At 48.2% G+C, this 25,668-nt stretch overlaps 1 protein-coding gene across 2 annotated transcripts in view; it reads right to left on the bottom strand.

The window, feature by feature from the left end:
- LOC146190683 (immunomodulatory peroxidase-like) overlaps positions 1-25,668 on the bottom strand; it is a 153,136-nt gene that overhangs the window by 66,437 nt on the left and 61,031 nt on the right. The window contains exon 1 of one of the 2 annotated variants that reach the window (XM_084601065.1): positions 18,764-18,830. The exons of the other annotated variant lie outside the window; for it this stretch is intronic. Coding sequence (XP_084457191.1) covers positions 18,764-18,798 — 35 coding nt within the window. The 5' untranslated portion in view covers positions 18,799-18,830. Of the gene's footprint in view, positions 1-18,763; positions 18,831-25,668 lie in introns of those variants that run through there. 2 annotated transcript variants of the gene reach the window in all.

Here is a 25,668-nt window from a genome sequence, read left to right as displayed (position 1 = left end):
ATTATGCGCGCACCCATGCACCCATTAAGGCAAGGTTCCCACGCGACAACACACACAGGCCCGGCAGGCAGACAGGTGTTTAAACACGGCAACGTAAATTACTGCGCTGCAGTGCGACAAGTGAATGCAGAGCGGCGTTTTAATTCTGACCCACTCTGCTTTCCCCTCTGCGACTCAGAAGTGGCGCTATAAGGTCTTTGCTGGGAATAAGATAAGACGTCCGAAACGGAGAGTGTTAAGAGCGCCGCGTCAAGTGGAAAGGGAATTAGTGTGCTTCCGCAGCGAAAGCAAAGCGAAGCAACGCGAGGGGGAAGACAAACGAGTTCGCCAGTGAGGACGCACACGTACGCGGCCGTATCGGTGGCTTTGTAAAAGCCCGCGCGGCGAATGCTGCCGCCGCTTCCGGCAGCCAGGAATTCTCGCGCGCGGCACGGAAAACCGGCGCATTCCCACTGAATTTGGCCCGTTATGGAAATGGCCCGCAAGCCGGTGCGCTTTCTCTGGGCACTTGCGTCGCCTACAGCTGGCTTGTCGATTCTCTCGGAATTTTTTTGCTGCTCGTTCTGTCTGGAGCAAGGTGGTGGAGCAAGGTGGTGTACTCCAGCTTAGGCTACACTCCATTAAAGACCGCTTGCTGTTGAGGCCGGCGTGTCAGCTTGTTGGTTTGTGTCCCTGACGCTGTTGCTTGGCAGAAAAGCCGAAAGTGCCGCGACCTCTGGAACCGCGATTGGTATTCACTTGTGCACTGCCGACGTGCACAGCGGTAAAGGACGTGCTGCAGTGCCTTGCTTCCTGTCGGAGCGGAATGTGGAAAGCTGGCCATTCTAAGATAGTAAACACCGTTCTGGGCTAATATAAGTGATATCGGCGCACGTGAGTGCTTGTGTGCGCGCGTGCTTTCTTCTCAAATACTCGACTGTGTTTATGGATTGATTCATTACTAGGTTTGCGTTTGGTGCGAGGTTATGTTCAGTTAGTGTGTTCCTTGAAAGAGAGGGCGCGATTTTTTTTCTTTTTCAGCCTGAGATATCCTCATGTCAGTCTTTTTTTTTCTTTTAGATATTTTTGATGCATGAAGAGATTGCGAATACTGTGAATAGGTCATAAACACTATGCGACTTTCTAATTATTAAATAATGAAATAAATTAAGCTTCATGCGCAGTTAAAGCATTTTTTTTAGAAAAGCATCAATGGCCGAAAGGAAATATATCAAAGTCTGCCGTTAAAAATTTAACCAACCTTATGGCAGATGTATGCACGTAGCACACACGTCCTTGCGCAAGCCTGGGACACGACAAGGAGGAGAAATGGACCTATTGGCTCACTATCTTCGCACTAGTGTTGTCACTGCAAATATTACAGAGGACTGTAGGCAGTGTCGAGTGGAACAAATGCATCGACTATAACGTCGATTTTGCGGCTACTTGGATTCGAAAGAAGTATTTCATGAAGGCAGAATGCGACTTCACTAGTGAGGCGTTATAAATTTTCGCATTTCTCATCCAGTCGCTTGTTGGATGTCATCAATCATACCGAGGCAATTTACTGATGCCAATAAAACGCCTGAGGATGGAATTGCGCTCGTACGCCAGATGAGTATATGCACAAGCATCCGCCATGATCGCACGAAGGTTACGGTTTTTCTTTTCCTACAGTGCCTTTACTTTTCCCATAAGCTCTCCTGAGCATCTGGAGGAATGTTTATGAAACACGGGGAAGGTCTTACAAGAGCACTCTGAGCATATTATATTGCAGATTAAACGTAAAAAGAATTCGAAGTCAGAGAGGACATTTTCCTTGAGACTATCATAAGAGTGACGCGTTGTGCGTTGAAGATGTTATCCTGTTTAAAACATCGTTACTAGATGTCGTTCTCACACGGACTAAAACCTAGAGCTGGAATTTTCTCACTCAGCCGGCCCTCGTACACCTCTCACGCTTTGGTTAGACTTGTTGGCTTATCTTACGTTCTCCTCGTGGTAGATTATAAGTGCTGACAATAGCTTTAACCTATGCCTCAGTTTAGTAATGCAAGCTTTAGTAACGTACGTGCGTTACTGAAACTTACTTGCCGCTTAAGCGATGGGAAGCATAGGTTAGTTAAGACTAATGTCAGTAGTTATAATTTCCCGTGAGTACAACGTACGATGAACAAGACAGGCGCAAGAATTAAGCGCCATTTAATGAGCATTAGGCAAGTTACGTGGGCCAACTGTTAATTGGAGCCCACATGGTAGCGCATTTTCTCTCGAATCAGTGGCACAGATTGGCCGTACATTGTTTTCCTTTTAGTTTTATCAAAATAGAAAGAACCGCGAAATTGTGTTCGTTATGTTTTCTTTTCATTTCAGCTGCCTTCTAGCCGCCTTTACCGAACTTTTGCATTTCAGTAAATAGCGAGTGACAAGGGCACGGCTGCATCACGTAAATACAACTGTAGTTGCAGCATACTGCGAATGTCGTATGACATGAAAAAAATAAATAAAAAAATACATATCTAAGTTTGAGGACGCTGCACCCTGACCAATAACAGCACGAGAACGGATGTCGACTGGTGAACTGCCGTTTTTCTCGGTAGTAATACGAGCAAAGGGCACGACAATAATAGACAAATAAATGAGATAGAAGTCACAGAGAAGAAACGCAGCTAAAGGAAAGCCCCTCAGGAGGAAGGTATACTTCAGTGAAATAAAAATGAGAAGAATGGCGCTTCTGTAGCTGGTCGTAGTACACGAAAGTGACCGCACAATAGAGCCGTACTACAAAAGAAAGGCATTGTGCGAAGTGATCCTCACCTTGCACAAGGCGGTGTAACAAGAGGCTGTCATCTCACGGCATTGACCTTTGTGCACGATTTCGGCTGTGCTATCGCGAAAAGAACGAGAAGGTTTTTATTTTGTATTTAAGCTCGAGACTGCAAGCTATAGCTGAGCGCCAACCTGTTATTGCTGGGCACAAGGGACTAATTCGCTTTGATCCTTTTAGACATCCTTGATAACAGTTATCTCTTTAGCACGTACCTACCAATCTGTTTTTCCTTTTAAAAAACGATGTTTACGATCAGAGGACTGCTTGTTAAAAAAAAAAAAAAAGCAAGAAGCTCATTCAATGAGACGCAGAATGGTGCTGAGCTTTGTCTCTGGAATTGGTTTCATAATTAGCGCACCTTTCCTCCTTGTGCAAGAATTACTTTATTTTATTTCATTTTATTTTACGTGGTATAAAATTAGCGTCTGACACATTTATTTTCTGAAGCACGCCGGCTGCGTCGGGCAGTCATGGTGCCATCAGTGAACTAGCGCCACAGGCGCAGGCTGCTACTGAGAAATAGTTTATACTTTCTTCACATGTAAACCGCTGGTTTGTTATAGTACGTTTGGGTGTATATAACAAGCTAAACACTTAAATGAGGAACGAAATGTTCTGGTCCATAAATGCTGATTGATGCTTACAAACCACCAGACGAATACATCTGAGACTGTGTTGTCTACCATCTTCCAACCATCTTAGCTTCGTTGGTAGGCGACGTCCCCGAACAGGCTGTGGTCACGGGTTCGATTCCCCGACCAGGACGAATTTTCTTGCTACAAATTTACCATTAAAATGTGCAGCTTTCATCTCCAGCCTTAAGGTAGCGTTTAGGTGCATGCTAATGAGCAACTTACTGCCATGTTACAGATTTATTTCACTGGGGGAGTATCGTAATCACTAGCATATCATCTGAAACCTTATAAACAAACCAAAATTTTGTTTTTATTAGCGGTGGTCAGAATGTGACGTCCAGCCGTATCAAATTAGGTCAGTCACAGTAGCTGCTAACTGCATCTGCTGCTTCCGAAGTGGTGTGCACTTTCGATAACAGGTTGTTATCATAAATGTTATAAAGCGGCTGACCGGTTAAATATGGATCAGTATACACCTGGTTCGAATATGCTCTTATCTACCCGCAGAGGCAACACCCATTCGAGCGATACTTAAGCTCCTCCTTTGAGGACATGACAAGGAGAGCGTTCATGTCGTACACGCACTTTGTTACTCCATTATTCACTAATCCTTAAGTTGTGCCTCTATATCTCACACATCCTCGTTAGCCCATAGTCATAAACTAATATTAGGCTCAAGACAACCAGACAAATTTATAAAGCATCGCTTTTACCCCTCTGCACGAACGTGCCTACGCGACCTATAGGGGCAGCGTTTCCGAATCGAGATCAAAGGGCGCAAAGCGGTTCAATCCCAATGTCACCCTCCCATCTCATATGAGCTGCTAGTTGGCAGGTCCTGCCTGCTTGACCCTATCATGTGGTCTCGGGACATCTAGCAACTCGTCAACCGTTCAGCGCGCGGTCATGTCTCCTCCCAAGTGCGCGACCTGCCAAATACATGATCGTGATTTTCACTCACAACGCCGAAAACGCCATATCCGGATTTTTTGGAGAATGGGGAATTTAATGATGTCACGTAAAATTTCTTATGTTTACGTGCAAGAAATTATATCGTGCGTTTTATGGGGAGAATTTTCCGTGGTGTCGTGATTTAACACGAATCACTCAGAAGTCCTTCAGTGAAGCGCTGTGTCTTGCAATGCACTACTGTGGCACAGAAAATAGTGCGGCATACTGGGCTCATGCAGTGAAGCACAGTGCAGAATACACCTCAGCGTGGCATGCTCTGCGCAACATTGGTCTATAAATATGGCGTAGGGCGTATGGTCTAACGCAGCATGCTCAATAACGTGTGTGTAGCACATGTCGTAGTGCGACAGGCTCTTGTATCATGCGTATACATGTGGTGCAGCCAAGCTGTAGTGCGCAGTGCTCTATACGCAAGTGGGCTATACACCGTTTGGTGGGATTCACTAGAGCAGCATGGTCTGCGCAGTGCGACGTATGCCTTAGTGCGGCCTACTCTGCAGTGCAGCATGCTCTGTATGCGTGGCTCAATTCATGCCAACATGCGGCATACTCTATACGCGTGGCGGCACCTATATCGAAGAGTGCTCTATGCTCACGCATTGCAGCGCGCGTTGTAGGGCTGCATACTCCATCGCCTTGTGCAGCTGACGACGCTATAGTGTTGCACAGTCTAGTGCAGCATGGCCTCTAAGCCTGGTGCAATACACGGTGCAGCGCGGCATGCTTACTCGCACGGTTGCAGCACACGCTTTAGTGAGGCATGCCCTGCAGTGCAACATGCTCTGTACGCGCGGTGCATCACATGCCATGCACATCGCACACAGAAATGCAACGATCTCCACTGTGCAGCAAGCTCTTGAGTTTAGTATGCGTTGTAACTCAGCACACTTTGTAGTGCTATTCAATTTACCCCTCATTAGTATCATTTCGTCCGTAAGTCATCGGCAACCAGCCGACGTTGGTTTCGAACACACATAATGAGAGCTGAACACTTTTATCTCTCCCTTTTCTGTTCCACGCACGCTGACCGCGTACTCTGAAGCGTCGCATGTGCCGCTTTCTTTGGCGGAGCCTGCGACGCGCGGGTTAATGTCGTCAGGCACGTGATGGCCCTCACGGGAGCTGCGGCGCCCCGAGCGTCGACCCACATCTTGGGTTCGACTATAGTGCGCCCACGCGCGACTCGTTGCGTGCACGCGTGTGCGGGCGTTTCCGTGGCGACCTCGTAGATGCCTGGTTACGTGACACATCGGCCAGGCATCTCACCACCGTCACCCTGCGCTGTCGCCGCCGCTCGTTAGACACGCCTGTGACAAGCACGATGGCAGGCAGAGGTAGAGACGTTTCCTGTCAACGCCTCTCAAAGCTGGCATCCAAGCGCCGGTGTCATGTGGTGGTGGTAGTGGTTCATTAATAAGTAATCAAAAAGAAGGAAGAGTGTTGCCGGCCGCGGCAACTGCTATCTAAAAAACTGAAGCACCTGAGCGGCGGCCGGCGGGAAAGAAAAGGGATAGGGAGAGGATAGCGAGGGGAAGTACAGAGGGGAGCGATAGGAGGAAAAGACAGGGGGAGCTTTGTACATTAAGAGAGCATATATGCATCAGGTGGCGAATCCAGAGCCGCAGGGCTGACAATGATTGTTCGCCGCAGCTGGAGTCTCAGAAATAAACATCTTCAGGCGCGTTCGCCATTTCAGTATTGAATATTTTTCGCCTAAATAACGATTATGACAATAAATCAATGCTTGAAGTACAATTGGCCAAAGCGCACCGTTTCCAGCGTGTGATGTGTGCTTGAGGTGAGGACAATGAACGACAGTCTGCTAAACTGTGATCTCTACAGGCATCAAGGAAGCCAGTTATAGGATTGCAAATGAGATAACCACCGGCAGGAAACTGGTCCAAGGCCACTATTGAACCTCACTTCGCTTTTCCAGAACTGCTCATTTTCGCCTTTCGTGCTCATTCCCTCGTAATTAAGTCTCTCTTCGTACAGTTCTCAGAAACATGGTGGCTAACGCAGTGAGACGAGGACAGCGTCTCTGACGTCGGCCTCAGCTTGTCATCATCATCCCATTGCTCTAGTTATGAAGCTTCGAATGGATAATCAACTACTCTTATTAAGAGGATTGGAAATCGACAGTGACATCCCTAAGATCAACGCTTCTGTCCGGGTCCATTGCCAGAACGCTGTAGCCAACCTTTTTTAATCCATTTTTTGTACCATGTTTCTGCCGCGTTTCCATGGCAGTAAAAGTTTCATTTTAACTACCGGCAGAGCACGTCGTGACCCCGCAGGTGCTGTGTCCTGAAGGGCAACAGACAGGAAAACGTCTGGACGATGGTATCGGTGCAACGCCGCAGGGGATCACAAAGAAAGAATGGCCGTGGGAATGCGTTCGACGCCACGTCTAACGACGCACTGCGCTCCCTCTAACGTGTCCTGCGACATCAGGTGTGTCTAGATGCTTGCGTCAACACCATGCTGTTAGTCTATACGATAGCCCCCAGAACGGAGAACAAAAGTGCGCGCTGGCAGACAAGCGGCGGCCCGACAGGAAGGAATGCGATCGTGGAAAACAGGGCTCTGTGTCAGTACGTGACATTTGTTATTCAAAGAACCAAGGCGATGAACTGGGCCCGTTATCTGCAGTGCCGCAAATCGGATTGGCGCCGAAGTGCCCCTATGCGCTTTCGGTGCCCTTGGTCGCGCATCACTGTTCGCGAACCTTTCGCTTGGCGTGTACTTTTTCGTCGTTTCGCCATCGTGCTTATGTCGCAAAGCTCGTTTATTTTTTTTATTATTTTTTTCTTACCACAGAAACAGATTTATTCGTTGCTAGGAATTGTTGCGGTGTCAGCGAAAGCCGGAACAGGCGGGGAACGGCAACTAAAGATCGACTGATGTGAAGTGGGACATTCCGGACATAAGAAAAGCTGTTGTTGCTGGTTGTTTTATATTTACTTGTTTTATGCGCTTAACCCGTGAGAACCCTCTATAAATGTTGCATATGCTGGTTTGGATTATGAGGTTTAACATTCCAAAGCGACTCAGGTTTACGAGAGACGCCAAAGTGTAGGATGCACTGACATCGCACATCACATGGGCGCCATGTTTTTCGCCTCCATCGAAAAGCGGCCGCCTCGGCCGGGATTCGATCTCACATCCCTGGGTAAAGCAGTCGAGCGCCCTAACCACGGCCCTACCACGACGGGGCGCGTGGCATAAAATGTGTGCGGAAATACTTCAAAGGGCTCTGCACACTGCGGAAGATGTCCATTGTACACAAGAATCGGGGGCACTGCATTGAATGCACGCTGAAGCGTCCATCTACTCTGATGGGCAGCAACGATCGGAGAAGAAGCAACAAGAGATATTCGTTCTGTATGCGCGTGAACGAGAGCAGTCGTCAACTACGCTCGAAAGGGTAAGGAAGGCAGGTGGAATCATTCTTGTCACGTCAAGCAGTTTGGACGTTCAGCACACAGCAACAAAGAATCTAGTTCGCTAGGACATCAAGTTCATGATCGCAAACCGGCACTGATTCCTGTTTCTGCTTCTTCCTCCCCGGCACGCCCTCTATTCCGTCAACACTGTTCCCCGGCAACTGTCGCTGCTTTTCGCTCTTCCTGCATAACTGTGGCGGCAGCAGGCCTCGATATCGGTGTCCAACGAAACAAACCGGGCCGCTACAACAACCACCACCACCGAGGGTCGAAACTAGCGCAGCAGCAGCGCGTTAATCGTGACCCGCTTCGAGGAGGAGGCGGCGAGAAAGAGATGGCGGAATCTTTTTTCTTTTTGTGCGTTCGTACAAGGGGGGCGCGTTTAACTCTTCCAGAACTGCGGTGCGCGGCGCCTATAGACGATACGGCCTAGCGCGAAGCGCTGAAGTAGGTGCAGAGGCAACAACAGAGGGGTGGAATCTCCGCCGCCAGACAGGACAAACAGGCTCTCTCTGCTCCGTAGTTACCGGACGAAGAGCAGAGAGGATGAGAAGGAAGAGGAGCAGGAGGAGGAGAGGATTGGTGCAGTGCAGAGCAGGAACGAACCACCACCACCACCGCCGCACCGCACTGCTTGTGCACGGAGAGAAGACAGGCGAAGGTACGAAAAAAGAAAAAAAAAAAAACGGCAGCGAAGATCGGACGAAATTGGAACAGGAAACGACGCCTTTCCACCGGCAGCAGCCGTTTTCTGTCCCTGTTTCTTGCTCCTTTTTCTTTCGCTTCGTCCCGATCACCATTTCTTCGCTAGTGTATTTCCTTCCTGGCTGGGGCTCTGCCTGCATCCGTCGTCTCGCTTTTCATTGCCCGAGCTGCCCCTCGGTGTCCGTGTAGGAAGGAACGGCAGTCTGGGGTATGCATGGCAGTGGGAGGAGGGATAGTAACGACCATTCCTGCTTGTCACGTTTTTCATTCTTTCTTTCTTTTTCTCATTATTTTGGCGGATCTGTGCTGCAGTACATAGCATCGTGCAACCAGGTGCGGCCCGTATACAAATCGACGTCGCCGCTGCGTTAGGCTCGCCGAGCCCTAAAAATACGCCTCGCGTAATAGACGGCCGTGCGAACGCATGCCAGTGTCGTTACCCGTCTGTCCCGCGCTCGGCCACGGCGCCACGCATGAGATGGCGGCGCCGCCGACGTGCACACGTGTTCCTGTCATGGTTTGGTATCGCCCCCGGCGCCTGGCTACACTCACGACTCGTGGTATTCGCCTTCTGTCTTCTCCGCAGCTGTCTCATTCGCAGTGGCACGCCGCTGCCTGTTGTGTATACCAACACGCTGATGGACGTATGGTGAATGCCTCACCACAGCGTTGTGGAATGTTGCACTGAGTCCAGAATGAGACACACTAATAATTATTTAGATTATAACTGAGGCGGTCAGTCAAGTAAATTTGTTGCTGGTCGGCCTCATAAGGCATTCGCACACTGTTTTACAACATGATACAAGTTATTAAAAATGTAGCTGGCGACAATTGCCCGCAGTCGGCAGTGTGCTCGCCGTTAACTATACACAAAAATAACCGAAATCAACACTTCAGTGTTTCATCATGTATTAAAAAGTTTAGAGGCAACAAAATATTGCTCTTGCGGTTTAATCTTGCGATTAGTATCTGGTTAGTCAAGAAGAAGAGTTTTAACGCCTGAGTACTTGTTTATCACAGGCGAAAAATGGACGGTAATAGTGGGTGTAGGTGGAGCTTCATTTCAGGCTTGAGATGTAATAACACAGATAGAGTCAGCATTATTTTTCCGCTACTAGAAAATTACAGAGCGAAATGGAAGCATTGAGTGGTTTCAAGAGGACATAGCACCTTCCGATCGTAGTTGTCTCGTTACGCGACTGAACGCTGGTTCTGTTCACGATTTCTAGTTCGAATAAAACACTTTACAAGATGACTCATTCATGCCCATTGACGCCACTGTTAACTGAAAGTAGCGAGTACCGTCTTACCGCCACTGGTGTCATATTTTGTTACTCAATTCAACCACTAACTGCTCGCGCAGCGCACGAAATGTTTTTAATTACGTCAGGTAAAACTATGTGAAGAGCTCACAGTTCAAGCGAATGTTATTGCTACTGTCTCTTTAAACGTCTACCAAGCAGCGTGGGCAAAACGTGGGGCTTCGCGCAAATGCATTGCTGTCTGGCACGCTTTGAATTCCTGCACCAGTGCACCTGGGGCGTTGCCTTCCGGATATCGGAGTTTTGCCCTCGGCTAGTCAAAAGCACTCGCTTTCTTTTAAAGGCTCTCGTATTAGCGTGGCTGCGTCACGTCACGCCAGTGTACGCTTACTCCACCGTGACCTGAGACATTTTTCGGTTGCAAGTCGGTTTAAGTCAGTACGGAAGACGACGAGGGGTATGGGAGGGAATGCAGTGTAGGCAGCTCGCTCTCGAAAAACGTTTTACTTTCGTCCGCAGTCGCTCGGAAAAGCTACGCGTGACGACGACGCCGTGTTCCGCCACCTGTTTTTCCTCGTGGGGTGCGGAGTTCTAATATTTTTGTCGTTCTCTTTTGTTCAATTGGCTCCAAAGCGAGCGTGCCCAGTGGTGAGCGCGGCTTATGAAATTTCTCTTGGATCTGCGCTCCTTGGCTTCACGTGGCTGATTTTTCTTTATTTTGCGTTATCCCGGAAGTGTTTTGCAGTCGGCGTGCGCCAGTTACGTCGACAAAGCGGGGGCATTTTTTCTTTCTTTTCAGTTTTGTCGCTTCTGAGCGTTTCTTCAAGGACGCTTTCGAGAAATTTCCTTTTCGGGGGAAAATTCGAGTTTCGCCCTTTTCAAGCTCTCTTTGGTATAAACAAGTTCCAGAGTGCCTGTTAGGGGTCTGAAATACCCAACATAGTCCGTTGCGCCTCTTCAAGTTTACCTTATTGTCTTTCAGCAAACTTCAAACGATATTGATAAAGACTTTTCTCTACGTTGAACGGTTTTGATAAAAAAGCTGATGCTTGGATAAGCGTTGGTTGACTCGTAAAAGTAGTTATAATTAACGTAACCATTACATAGACCGTCGCTATCACGTTATTTCTGAAAACGGAGTAGTAAATTCTTTCCATGTAACGTACTGCTCGAAGCAGTTCCCCTACTTAATTAAAGCTAATCAGTCTTGACTTTTTCGAATCATTAATAATTTGTTGGTGTCGCTTGATGGCGAGCAGAACACGCAGAAAAGTTTGGCATATCCTAACCAGTATTTCACTTTCTATGACTGATCTTTGACCGCGCCCTCAACCCATAATTATGCATTTTGCTTGCGTATATCCTGGGCAACGGGCTTCAAAAATTTCACCAGACTTCGAAACGTGGATTGGCTTGGTAAAAAGGATTAAGCGGTGTTCTATTGTATGGCCTTCACTTCTCGAGTTGTCTCTTCCTACTACAACTTTGTAATGTGTTCTCAAACTAAAGTGCAAAGTAACAAAATGTTCACACTACTAACATGCGCATTTAGCGTCAAACAAAACATAAAATTCCATGAGCCACTACTGCACTTTTCACGAAGACTTGGAAAAAGAAAGGTCATCTGAGGTCATCTACAGGTGAGTGAGTTGCAGTGAGATTACGTTTCGTGATGAATAAGGTGACAGTGCCTTAAAATTCGATTGCGCATCACATCGTCACAGCTTGCTGCTATTAACTCAAAAGATAGTCGCGCTTCTCATGTGAACCAGCTAGCGTAATTCTTGCGCACAATATCGGTACCATCCCCCTACCCCCTCTCGTCTTCCACTCAAAATTAAAAAAGAAAATAGTCCAGAAAGGGTACAAACGATTAATTATAAACGTCATAATTAGGTATTGCGTAACAGCATGGCATTGCATGCGTGAACAATCCACATTCGAACCTGTCGGATAGTGAAACATCTCGCTGGAACACAGGACGGCGCCAAGACATTACAATCAGTATATGAAGCACTGCCACAACGCAGAGCACGTTTTCTTTTTGTTTTGCCACGTGAGTGCAAAGAATGAGTTATTTCTGGTACAATAACCCAGTTGCAGAAAGGCACAAAAGAGAGCGCCGTGTTATTATACTGCCTCTGCTCAGTGCAGAGTTCTGTTATACGGCCGACCACCAGGGGCCACAGTGCTCGCAACGCCAACAGGCCCGTGGAGAACGTCAGCCTCGTCGACGTAGGGCCGCCTCTTGGCTGAGCAAGAACTATTTTGGTGGCGTCGTACAAAGGGGGTGGTGGATGTCTGGGATTTGGGGAAGAGGGCGGGCGCGGAGGTGTAGGTCGCCTTTTGCGGCGTGAGACGCCGACTGGTACCGAAGACAATCGCTGAAAACACGAGCAAATGCTCCTCCTTGCCTTCCCGTGCTACATACAACAAGCAGTCATCGCGCGGTGCGGCTGTGCAGTCAATAACAAAACTGAACGTACTACACTCTCGTATTCTGCTTTCGTCGACAGGGCCCACTGCGGGGCTGCTAAGAGGGCGCAGAGTTGCTCTGACCTCTTGTACTTCGCAAGTTGAAAGAAGAAAGAGGGAAAATAAAAAAGTAATAGGCTTTTCTTTCGAACACCCATTCCCACGCCTAACTGGATTTGCGTAGCTTCCTTTTAGAGACGTGAGTGCATACGAAGCACTATTTCGCAGCGACCAGGACGATGCCGGCGTTTCTGGTTGTGGCCGTGACCGTGCCATTCCCCATTTCAATTATAATCCCGCTTCGCTTTTTTCCATAATCCTTCTCTCTTCTTTCGTTCAAAGCTCACGCTCTCCTTCAGAGAAAGAAAGTTGCGACAACCCACTTATTGTCGCCAGACGAGGTTCGGGGTCAATCCGTTAATAGCCGGTACATGCTATACGCAGGCGCGGGAGGGGCGAAGTTGCCGCCGAGGCAGCGTCGCTCCATTCTCAGACCATTCTCACACGCGCGCGGGTGCGCGGCGAAGAAGAAAGCCATTGAAATTGCTCATGCAGTGGGTCGACTGTAAATGAGAACGTCCCGCTGCGTGTTGTCACCGATTTGCTTCTGCGCGGGCTCGTCGCCCCGAAAGAAAACCTTGTACTTGTGTGCGTTCGAGACGTCCAGTCCCTTCTCCGCTCGTCCCGAGGCTCTTCCACACCTTCTTCTTCGCTGAGAACTCGTGCGCGTCGAGATCGCGCGCCTTCGCTTCTTTGGTCGGCCGCTTCAGTTATGGATGCGCGCTCGGCTTGCAGTTCGCCCACTTTATTTCTCCATGAACTTCGTCGGCCGTTTGCCTTCGGTGAGGGTTCGTTGTCCCCTGCCAACTCCAGCGACATTGGCTTTGGTTCAGAGGCGCCTGACACCCCCCTTTCCCCTTTCTCGGTTCCCTCTTCGGTGTTTACTTGTTTTATGTATACAACGGTATATTCGCCGAGAGCGCGCGAGCAAGAAGTAGGTGCAGGTTTCGGCAGTTGGCGTGGGCCGTATAACGTTCACTTAAGTAGTTCTGTTTATGCAGGTGTGCACGGAGGAATACATGAATGGGTAAACAAGGAAAACCTAACTAGTCGGCGCTGTAGCCTTCCGTACGTGTCTCGCTTCAAACTTACATACCCAGAAATTTTTGATCTTCTTTTCTCTGGGAGAGAGATTGATCCGAATTTTGCACGCTTTGTATAACTTCACTCTAATTGTCCGGAAATCTTCTCTCGACAGACTTCTAATTTTTTGCTATCGGTTTTCTATGGGAGACTGCCTTGTTTGGTGTGAGCGCAGGACAAACTTCAGAAGCAAACTATTGCTTCGTTGCGGAAGCTTAAGTCACTTGTATCAATATTTTTTAAATAAGTATCTTGCAATATTCCACAGCTGGCTTACTGAAGTTAATTTTAAAAATTTCCTATGACAGCTTAAACTACCCACTACGAATGCAGAAAATATTTCGAAAGCAAATTTTTGCCACACACGGGCAGCTTGGGTAATTTAAATCAACTTGTGCAAAGCAGTATCATATATTATCCCACAGTTGTCTGACAATTAAAAGGTGCCCCGAAATCATGGATCTGAGCACGGTAGACAGGACGTGCAGGTGCGGCCTTGTCCCTTAGCGCCAACTAGCGATTTTGCTTGACTACTTTTGTAAACTGATTGGAAAGAGAATATGTCTAATATTCTCTGCTGTAGATTATTAAAAAAATGGTGCATTCAGCAGTAGTATACTGTCACCTCCGACCTTGTATCAAATTTCGACTAAATGACCCCCTTCAAAATGCTAAATCAAAAACGGCGCCGAGACTGGTTCCGGGCAACAGTGTAGCATCTTAAGTGGTGCCCAAATAAAGACCACGAAATAATTCACAGATCTTACAAGTGAGTTTCGCTTAACACAATTTGAATTGTGAGTGCCAAGAACGAGAACACACGACTGACCCTTTAAAAAGCTCCAACGTCCGCGCTGCGATGTTCCCAAGAAAAAGGGTGAGGTCACTGAGGTATGAAATATTCGAACCATTGACTAGAAAAAGAAAAAGAACATTTACTGTTCTTACTTTGTCAGTATTAAGCTGCGTTAAAAATTACAAAGGTTCAGCGCTGCTGAACCAAATATTGAGCGAAAACATTAGCTGCGGGTGACCGAGCGTTCTTCTTCTCTTTTTCTTCTTCCTCAGCCCACATATAAAGCCCTGCTTTAACAAATGGGCCTTAGTGGCCTATAGAGGTAACGTGAATGCCAGGATCCTAGCAGGCTGATTCTGACATAACCATCCCATGTGGAACGAGAGACCCAAGTTGGCAGCTCCTGCCAGCACACACCCCAGTGTCACGTGGGGTGTGACGTCACAGCGCCACGTGCGTAAGACGTGGCTACCGGCCGCGCTATGCTTAAGGCTCGAAACCTAGAGGAGTATTAACGCAAGTGCCAGCAGATTAACGCAAGTGCCAGCAGATTAGGTTTTATGTTCTCACGGTATGTCGTGTTCGTCGCACACAAAAAGTAATCTTGCAGTTTCTTTTCCTGCTTCTGAAGTAGCATGCGCGTTTTCTAAGTGAAAATGAAATAAGAAAATCAGCTAGAAAAATGTAGGTCTGCACATGTGCCGGATCTAATTATTATTCGCCGGTAAGTAGCGAGCGGTCATAAATTCTTTGCGCAAGCCCCCTTATTTGAGGCACCGCCCGGGCGTTGCTCGGTTTCGAATTGTGCTCGGCGCAATATACTCCACGCAAAGTGAAGGTGCCTACCGTGCCTTGAGTGGCGCCGCCCTTGCTTTGCTTAGCACGACGGCTCTAATCCATGCGTAAACGCATGTGCGGCCACAAGGCGTCCGGTACGTACCACCGGCTGCGTGGGAAACTTGGCAAACCGGCTAACGAACCGTAGTGTACGCATATATGTATGATACGTGATCTTTATGTCAAGTACTCGGCCGTGTTTCAAAACGGCGGTGTCGCGAGGACGGCTGTGCTACCCCGCCCTTACGAGTAGCGAGTGAGGGAAATAAGAATTTTTCCGCGAACTACTTCATTTTTTTTTATTATTTTTTTTTACAACGAAAGGTACGTTTATTCATTCACGCTGTCGATGTAAAGTGTGCTTGTTCAATATGTATGAGCGATACCGGGAGACGGATGTCGTCCATTTTTGTTCGAGCGTTTTGCGCTTTAAGATAAAGGGCTACAGTGTCAAAATAGATGCCATTGAGTCCGCATACCACTGACCTTGCGAGAGCAGAATACTCATTCATCTCTTTTTTTTTTCTCTCTCTGTATGCCAAGGAGTGCAAATTCGATCTGCACTAGAAATGGACTAAAACAAAAGGGGAGGGTTTACAGCCGCGAATATGGCAGTACATTGGAATTGAAATGAAAGTTGAATTGAATTAATAACCGCACTGTTGGAGATAACAAATGCATTGCGGTGTACTTCTGACATGTTTACTGTGAATATCATGAGCGGCTTCTTTTTTGAGCTCTTTGGGTTTCGCGGATCAGTCTAAAATTTTAGTTTCTAGATACTTCGGAAGCAAAGATGGCGGGCCTTTATCGCTCCCCGATTCGCCGTACGTGCGTAAGTATTCGGCAGTTGCATGCAAAGGAAAGAATGCGATGAGCAAAGATACTGTGGTATTTGCTTTCCCTGAGAGACTACTTTTATCTTACAGCAGTTGTAAACGCTGTTAAATTCCGGAGCTTGAAGTAGAACGCAAGCATCGTTCAGTGTTCTGACGGCGAATACAACATTTAACTCCGTAATGCATTTAAAAATTGCGCTGGCTCTTCTAATCATCACTGGCTTCGAATAGTTTTATGGGAGGACAGTGACAATACGTGGAGATCTCAAGAAAGGAAACTAGCGCACAGAAACACATGGGGCTGGTTAGAAAGAATAGATCATACGTGATACTTATAGCGCATTCAATCCAAGTCAAGAAAGCATCAACAGGAGATTGCTTCCGTATTTCTCTTTTCTTTTATATTCAATAAGGACAGCTTCCTTTCCTTATAACGGTCTCTATTTCACGAGAATGTAACTTACCACATTCTCCTTCAGATAGTTCGAGGATTCACTTTTTCGCGAGTTGTCCCCATAGCAAACAAAAAAAAAGAAAAACAAAAGAGTAACAATAATAATAGAACAAGAAAATGGCTAAACAGGGCCATTGCAAATATTGTCTTTATCAGTAGCTCTGCTTTCTTTGTGCAAAAGCAAGTATAAGTCGTCAAAAAAATTATGGGAGCACTTAAGTTCTGCCCCAAAGGATACACTGTAAGCAAAATACACAAATGTTTTGGCAGCTGACCTGCCAGAAATTTTCGTCTCTGCTATGAATTCTGTTTTTAAATTTTTTTATGATTTTAGTTCTTTTTTTTTTCTGTTTACAAGTAACGGAAAATTTCCCTAAATTGCCATCAATTATTTTTATACAAAGTTTTCCGTTTTTTACTTTTCCGTCATTTCACTTTTTTTTTTTTTTTTTTGTTGCAGTTGACAGGATGGTGTCTTAATCTTACATGTTTTTCTGCCTGTGAAAATCCATTTAGCTCCATTCTCTCTCGATGAGAAGCATGTTTAAGGCAATAGCCATACTAACACCATTACACTAAAATCTGCCTGTCAGCGCTGGAAATACGTGATGGCACCTCTGTGAAAATCCATTTAGCTCCATTCTCTCTCGATGAGAAGCATGTTTAAGGCAATAGCCATACTAACACCATTACACTAAAATCTGCCTGTCAGCGCTGGAAATACGTGATGGCACCTACATATAAGCCCCGCCGGGGTGGTGCAGTGGTAAGACGCCCGACTACTGTGCCGGAGTTCCCGGGATCGAATCCCGGCCTCGGCGGCTGCGTTTCGATGGAGGCGAAACGAAGTGGCGTCCGTGTGCTGTGCGATGTCAGCGCACGTTAAAGATCCCCAGGTGGTCGAAATTACTCCGTAGCCCTCCACTACGGCCCCCCTTTCTCTCTATCCACTTTCACTCCCACCTTCCTCCCTTCCCTTACGGCGCGGTTCAGGTGTCCACAGAGCAAGTGTGACAGATACTGCGCCTTTCCCTTCCTATGAACCAACCAACCAACCAACCTACATATATAGTTGGCTTGCAAGAGCCGTTGTCTAACCACCGAACGTAAAGTGGAACGAGGCATGCATAACAGATACTACTGTAGCAAGGAGCCACTCTCCCTTGTTTTGTTTTGGCCCACTATAAGCTTCTAATTACCGATAACGGACCTTAGTATGGCGCCACTATAGTTATCTCTTTTTGTATTAAAATTGTTTTGCAGCCGTTCTTCGGACATCGCCTTCTTGTTTTTCATGCCATGTCGCTCTCAATTTAGCAGGCACTTACTGTTTAAGTGAGAATCAGTTTGCGATAGCAAATTCTACAGAATGCACCTCCGAATCAGGGTTTCGGTTGGAAAACTGAAAATTGCTGTGTTTTTTTTTTTTTTCATGAACTTATTTTGGCCAGTGGCGTATAAGCGATATTGTCATTACATGAACAGAAGTTTTCATTAAAAATGCCTGTAATCTCAGACACAAATATTACAGTCTATGACGCGATAGCGTCGGCTACTATAACCCACAAACAAAACCCCCTTTAATCAAGCCGTATGAACGAGCAAGCCTGATTATGATATCGGCCTTCCATATGAAGGCAGAGGCCCGAATTGGCAGCTCCTGCAAAACGTAACACTAGGTGACTCTGCATACAGTCCGTGCTCGCCTATGTCAGCTACCAGCAACTAGCCAGCGCCAGCGCCATGCTCGCGATATTTCGCTCAACGCTTTTCTTCTCTGGTGGGCGGGAACGGTCCCGCGTTAAAACGCGTTTTCTTAAACAAGAACCTAACGCGATGCTCAATGGGTGTTCGGTTGCCGGGAGGAGCAGATTCGATCCCGGCCACGGAGGCCACGTTATTGTATAGACGCGTAAATGAAAGGCGTCCGTGTTCTGATCGCTGTCAGTGCACGTTAAACAACCCCAGGTGGTTGAAGGTTATGTGCAAACCCCTCACTACGGTATACTTCGCAGAAATGGACGTTAAACCCTTATAGATCATTTTAGAGCAAGCTGTTTAGCTTCAATATCGGCATGGCTAGACCTCAAATAGGACCGAGACTTTGTGAAACGTTATCTTTAACGCCGTGACTCAATGCATAGTTTGCGTCTCGAGACTTGTCGCAGAAAACTGCATGGTACTAAAGATTTCTAAAGCGAGTATTAACATACAGCTGCCCGTAGTCCGTGCGCGTACAGGTGCCTGTGCTCTTGCATTCTTGCTCTGGACATGTGCAGGTACCGTGTACAATTTTACGTGCTGAAGAAAAGTTAGTTGGTAGTTGAGGCCACTTTACCAGTCTTATTATTCAGCAAGGAAGCGGTAAATATATTACTTAAAAGCCTTACCTGTGCAGCAAGTACCTCATCCGAACATCGGTCATTAGAAATGGTAGCGTATTTTCGATTTTCCAAAATTTTCTGTGGAGCAGAAAAATACAAAACAGAAAATGGAGTTTGTAGAACTGCTTGTGAATGTAACACGAAGTGTTTGTGGGAAGAGCATAATGTCTGCGTTTGACCTGGAGATTCTCGAGAAGTGCTGTTGGTGCGATCTTCAAACTAACGCATGTAAGAATAGCTTTCTATCGCTACGAAATTTCAGTTATTTCCACTAACTAAATTTGGCTTCTAAAGTATGGCATTAGGGCACTAATATTTTGATACAATCGAAGATGATGTAAATATCTAGTTTTGTTACTCAGAACAAGCTAAGATGTATAGTTAAAAGATTCGAAAAATAAATAACTCCTTGCACCGTCCTCTTTCTCAAAGTTCGTGCCGCTTCTCATTCCTTATGCAACAGATCACACCGTTGCGCGCTGCCAGCGACATCAGCCCCTCACCTACTCTTACGCGATCGACGTGGACTTAGTCTTCCAACTGCACGCTTCATTGCTCTTTCAATACTCACACACGCTGCGCAAGGTTTGTTCTCCAGTCATTGTGAGCGCGGAGGCGTGGAGATATAACAAGCGGGCGAGCCCGATGTACTTACGACATTGTGTTTTCCTTCCCTCTCGGGCGTCGCCGAAAATTGAACCACCACCAGCACTGCCACCACTGACACCAGCGCAATTGCCACCTATTCGTCTAAACGCCTCGAGGATCGTTCCACCTCTTTGGTCGAGGTCCTATGTGCAAACACCGCCTATGTGTCGGCCTGTGGCGAGGTGTGCTCCAAGGCGCTAGTCTGGCGACGACTGTACCTGGCCCGATCGGGACGCCGCGGGTAATCCTGCGTTTCTGGTTCCAAACAGCACAAAAGAAAGAAAAAAGACACGCGCGATGACGTCCCTCTCGTCGTTTGCTGCGCACGACCCCACCCCTTGCGCAATCCTCCGTCGACTTTCGGTTCTTCACTCCTATTCCAGGAGCCACAACATCCGCGAGAACCTCGGCGGAAAGCGATCGGGCGAAGAACGGAATCCTAGCGCGGTCCTTTCTTCCGACGGGGATGGTAACCGCAGAACCTGATGACCGTACACTCGGTTCAGGATGGATGAACTAAAGTGGTGGGCCCGTGTCCCGTCCTCGCGCACCTTGTACAAGACCACATCCGGATGCCGTGGAGATGACAAGCTTTCGACTAGCCGTTTCTTCCGTCAACACTGGGACAAGAGCAACTCTACTAGGGAGTTTCCGATGGCTGGCAGATCCTCTGCTTTTTTTCTGTAGCGGAGGGAAATCCTTCAAACAACAAAAAAAGAGACTGAAAGATCTCTCCACGGGCACTGAGTTGTGGACCCTTGGCCTGGCTTGCAGGGAACGTGAGGCCAACAAGGGCAGACGCTGCAGGTACAGACGGATGCTGCGGCTGCAAAGACAGTCGCTATCTGTTCTTCCCCTGGGAGAGATCCCGCGGGCTACTGCCGCCTTCGTTCTCGGCTGCGCGCGATTTGGGCATACTCCGTTAGCCGATTTCAATCGGCTTCTCTCCTTTGGCGCGCGCGAGCTCGCGAGCGTTATTTTTTGCTCTTCCCAGCGCAGCCTCCCGCCTCATCGCCAGCACTGGTGGTGCTGGCGCAGACGGGTGAGGGGAAACCAGGCCACTGGACCTGGCCGAGGAGGGCCACGCTCTGCACGAGGAGACGCGGCGGAGGAGAGTCCTGCATCTCGTGCTCCTTGCAAGGAAGCCAGCCCTCTGCTCCTATGACTCCCTCGCCTCCAGCGCTCGCTCTCTTTTAGTTTATGCCAAGACGTGTGCGTGCATGTGTGCGTGTGTTCACGGTACGTAGCCTGGGATCGCCGCTCTTCTTCTTGTATAGAAGTCGTAGGAGCGAGAGGAGGAAAAGGGGAGTGGGCCAACGCTCTTCACTGGTATTATGTGCCGGGGCTTGCGGTACGTGCAGTGCCTCACAGCTTACGGTGCATGTGACCACCTCCAGTGATACTATCCTCAGAGGGCGCACGATCTGTCTGTCTGTCTATGTAAGCGTTTGTTCGTTACGGTGCATGTGACCACCTCCAGTGATACTATCCTCAGAGGGCGCACGATCTGTCTGTCTGTCTATGTAAGCGTTTGTTCGTCCTGATTCTTCTTTTCTTTTTTTTTTTGCCACCTTGTTGTGCGGCGGGAGAGAGTGCACATGTGTGACTCAGGACCGTCACCTCTTATTCTGGAAGCTTCGCCATTGGCCGGCTCTGCCAGGACTGTTTCACAAAAGACTGGGCAGGCTTAAAGAACAATGGGTGGCGAGGAGGAAAATGGAAAGTAATGGAGCTAAAAAAACAGCATTTTGTATTCGTGGTCGGCAGCCATTGTCGTGGTTACCAGAAATAAGAAAATGAAGAGAAGAGAAATGTGCCGATTTTGGCTCCTTGACGCGTGCAGAACGAGACTGGGGCAACCAGCAGTTGTAGGCCCCTAACTCTGGAAGCATCTGATAAGCTCTGTTCCCAGTACTTGCTGCTTGGAAAACACCTCCCGGACCTTTCAGGGCCTTTCACTGTGACGCACGGTTGTATATTAGGTCAAGAGCTCTAAATAAAACTCCGCGAGGAATGACGACAGAAGAATTAGACAGATTGAGCATGCTACCTTGTAGACCTACCTTCCTTACCTCCCTCAGAACCTCTCGTGCTGACTCTCTTTTCTCAGACTTAACACGTGATCACTTCGACTGCAAGGTGGCTTGTAATTAATGATCATTTGAAGTGTATTCTTCCAAAATGTCTAAAACCAATGCAAAGCTCAGTGGGGCAGTGAATAATCATATTTTTTTTTATTGGCATGTTCCATCGCTTCTGTTCGCGAGTATGTTTGGCCACTGGTAAATTGCATATAGATATACTTCTCAACACTGAAAGAAGTATCTAATGAATTACGCCACCGTTTCAGCTATTTGCTGCCGGAGTTTGGGTTAGAGATAAGTTGCTTCAGCGTATAGCTTGTATTGTTTTGACTAGGAGGTCCAATGCATAGGCAGACGCAAATTTTTGCCACGAAACCAGAGGGATTTTCACCCTTCCTTTAGATATTATAAGCGCGTATTTGCAAATCTCTTGAGGGTCATTGCCAAGCGTTCAACAACACAGCGCGAACGGCACGGTGCAGAAAACAAGCCAAGACGGACAGCGTGCCAGCTTTCGCTTTCCGATATCCTCACAACAGCGCCTCATCCGACCGACGGGTTATTTACTTACACGAGCTGGCTGGGCATTACTTACTTAGCTCGGCAGTGAAAACAACGTTCGGGCTACTCAACGCGGCATTCCTTGCACATCCGCGTCTACGCGCGTCCCGCATCCGCCTCCGTATATACCATCTTCGCCGCCACCGCAGTTACGCACACGGATTTCTCACGGAGTCGTTTCATCCTTTCTCGGCTCGCCTGTATTCACCAGCGGCTGTGTCTGTTGACTTCAGAATGGCTGCGGGTTTTGGCTCGAGAGAGGACTTGGGTGGAGAGAAGAGGTCAAACGGACATCGTCTTCGCCGCGTTCGAGGGTTTAAAGTAACAACGATTTCTCCGCTTCGACACGCGGCTGCGTTCTCTGCCTCTCTCTCTTTCTCTGTCTCACCCGCCGCTGAGCGCGCCCGCGCATCTCCAACATCTGTCTCGGAAAACACGCCCGGCTTCGTTGCTCGGTTGAGCGGCCTCGCCGCAGTCGTTTCGATAGTGGCGGGCACGAAATGGAATCTCGGATAGCGCGTGTTTTGCTTTTACTGCTTCCATCCTCGCCAGAAATCGCCTACTCCTTCTTCCTGCCTGGCAAATAAAAGGAACTCTACGTTTGCTGCGGCAGCCTTTCTCGCCGAAGGGCGGTGTATCTAGGAACCCGGTTTTAGTACCGTTGCGTTCAGGTAGTGCGGAATCATACACCAAATCAGTACCGCCCCGATGTAGTACGTCGTATAAAGCTGCGAAAAAGAAAAAGAAACATTCGATTGTTTGTGAGAGTTTCCGAGTGCTTTAAAACAACACTGCATGAGTGCAGGCTAAATATACGCCTGATCGGATGACTGCTGGCTGCAGATAAAATGAGTGCGGTATATTAACCCTATGTACATCATGATTTGGTATACGACAGGATGGGATTCGTGACGACACAAAATAAAATCAGGAAGGATTCAGGGGAAGCCCCAGTCCGCTACCAATCTATCGACAAGAGGACTTTTTGTAGAAGTGCTGTTGCCGAAACATGGCTAGCGGTAGCAGGTGCGGGTCGTGGTTTCCGTTCAGTCTGCTTTGGGCTGTTGTGTTCGGAGTCGTTTCTATTTTGCTCTCACCCAACGGTCGAGTGCACTGACTCGAAACTGACCGCACCTGCACGACAATCGTATAGGCCGAAAATTTGACGCGTGGCATTACTTGCACCGTGATGCCATCTACGTATATATCGTAACGGGGAAGGGAATAACCCCGTTGGCTTAATGAAGGTGATCGAAGTGGAATTCAGCGAAATTAAAAAAAGCATCAATAAAATCAACGTCTCTCCCCTCTCCCGGCCCTGCCAAATGGACTCCATACATTTTTTTTTCTTTCGTACGTCGGCGACAGCACCTCTTACTCTTGCCCAGAAACGAAGATCACGACAGCAAACCAGGAAATGTCGCATGCGTCTTGTTTTCTTTGTTCAAGCGACCGGAAGCGCTAATAAACTAGACCAAATAACGGGCACATGGGGGATTGCGCCATACTGCACATATAGGCGCAATCGCGCATATTGTTGGAAGCTTGGGGCCACGTGGATATTAAGCACCTGAGAACACATCCGCGCAGTTCCTGCATTCCATTCTTCTCGGCCAAGCTGATAAGTGGCTTCCCTACTTTCCTTGGTCGCTTTTGCTATCTCAAGCATTCGTTTCTTTCGCCGCAAAGCGTCGCATTCCAAGCGACTGAATATTTGAGGCAAGTCGTTAACTTGAGGGGACGTCGCCCCCCCCCCCCCCCCCCCTTTTTTATTTTCTTTTTTTTTTTTTTTTTTACGTTTTAAAAAGTTCACTTTAAGATGGGCATGCATATTTTGCCACACCGCGAAACCCTGTGATTGCGCTCATGAACGCCTTTTATGGTGTTTTGTTTGAGTTTGCCGATTAACACACTGAAAGCTGTTAGGCCTGGAACAAGACATTCACACGATAAGAGACTTCCTTGTTCTCTGCGCGCGGTCGCAGAACGTCACAAAAAATGCGAGGTGGTACTTCCTTTCTCCCTTTCGTTGCGTCCTCCCCTGGTCCAAGCTGCAGGCACGCATTCCGCGCGACCAAGAAATGAATACGCTCCAGGGCGCACGTTACAGATCGTTCTTCCCGGGTACGATGTCGTGAGAGATGCTTATCGGTGCACCAGTTTCGTGCAGGCTACTTTTTCTCTTTCTCTTCCCCTCCTCCATACCCTGCCCCCGTCGCGTGAGTATATAGCAAGATACTTCGCGCTTCGATTTTTCGCACTCGTGTATAGCTGCAGTATCCTCTGGCACCGGAACTCAAGTGCGCGCAGAACGAGAAGTCGCGAAGGGACAGTCTTCCACGTCCTAAGTAAACAATGCAAGCGTAAGCAGTCAAAGAAGCACTGAAAACGTTGCCTCCATGCATCACATACACGCATGCATGGCTACCTTCGGCACTCCCTGCAGCGGCAAGGGAAGGGAAGCAGGTGGGAGTAAGAAAAGAGAGAAACAGGCCCGTTTGTTGCGAGACCACCCCCCGATTCTGTATTCAGAGCGACGACGGCGTCCCGGTTCCTGAAGCGCAGGCTTCAACACGAGCACACTGCCCCACGCCGCGAGCGTGTGGCGGTGAATGTTCTAAGAAAGGAGCGGCTGCCGTGCGCGTGCACTCTCAAGGCCTCTCCTTCGACCTCGTCCCTCCCAGTGCCGGCGCCAGCCAGCGTCGACGCCACCCCGCCACAGTGCAGTTATATAGTGTCTCACCATACACTATACAGGCGCCTCTTTGGCTACCCGCTGGACAGCGCAACGTTATTTCCCGCCCGCCGAGAGCGAGCACCTGGCTAGCTGCCGGCACGCAGTAAGTGAAAGGGTGAGGGGAGAGGACAAAAACTGGCCTAATGAGCCCGCATATTAGTCGGTCGGCGGACGTGCCCTGGAAAGCGAGGAAAGGTGCCACAGCGCAGAAAACGAGAATAACCCACCTAATTGCTCCAAAACACCAACTGGTGCCGGAGTTGAGAAACCTCCATTTGGCAGCGCTGTAAGTGGACAGTGTCCATAGTAAGGTCCACGGCGGGTTTTCTCGTCGTTCTTTTCTTTTCGTTTTCTTTCGGCCATAGCCTGCCACCTTTTTAAGCACGTCTTTAAAGCACGCCGTCGTCGGGAAGAATCTTTAACTGTGCGTATAATGCTTAAGTGCAGTGCAGTGAACAATAGTCCGTGGTTCACTCACTCAGCTGATGTATACGTGTAGAGAATTGCATCCTTACGTGTTTTACTCCACCACCCCGGCTGGCATTTCCCCGGAACTTCGGCTATCGTTTGATGCCTCCATTACAGTGCTCTCACCCTTATACATTCCCTTTAGGTGCCTTGCCATCAATATGGCGTGCATGAACAAAGAAGCCATTGTAGGGAGATCATCCGCACACAGGGGTGCTTTCTGGGCTCTCTGAAGAGTAGGCCTTTCTCCGGACTCCCGGGTTGTACGTACTATACTGCACAGTGCACGCATTTGCAGTGTGTCCGTTAACATCACCCATAGCATTAAAAGAATGCAAAAACAGAGGCGCGCGTGATAGTCAGTGTTCTAAGAACGATTCGAGAGAAACCCGTTCCTCGAGCTGCTCGAGGGG

Source organism: Amblyomma maculatum, chromosome 4 (genome assembly GCF_055883805.1).
Source record: "Amblyomma maculatum isolate TAMU_Amacu chromosome 4, ASM5588380v1, whole genome shotgun sequence".
In the NCBI taxonomy this organism is placed as follows: domain Eukaryota; kingdom Metazoa; phylum Arthropoda; class Arachnida; order Ixodida; family Ixodidae; genus Amblyomma; species Amblyomma maculatum.
The sequence above is the reverse complement of the archived record's forward strand: the minus strand, read 5'-3'. Positions and strand labels throughout refer to the sequence as shown.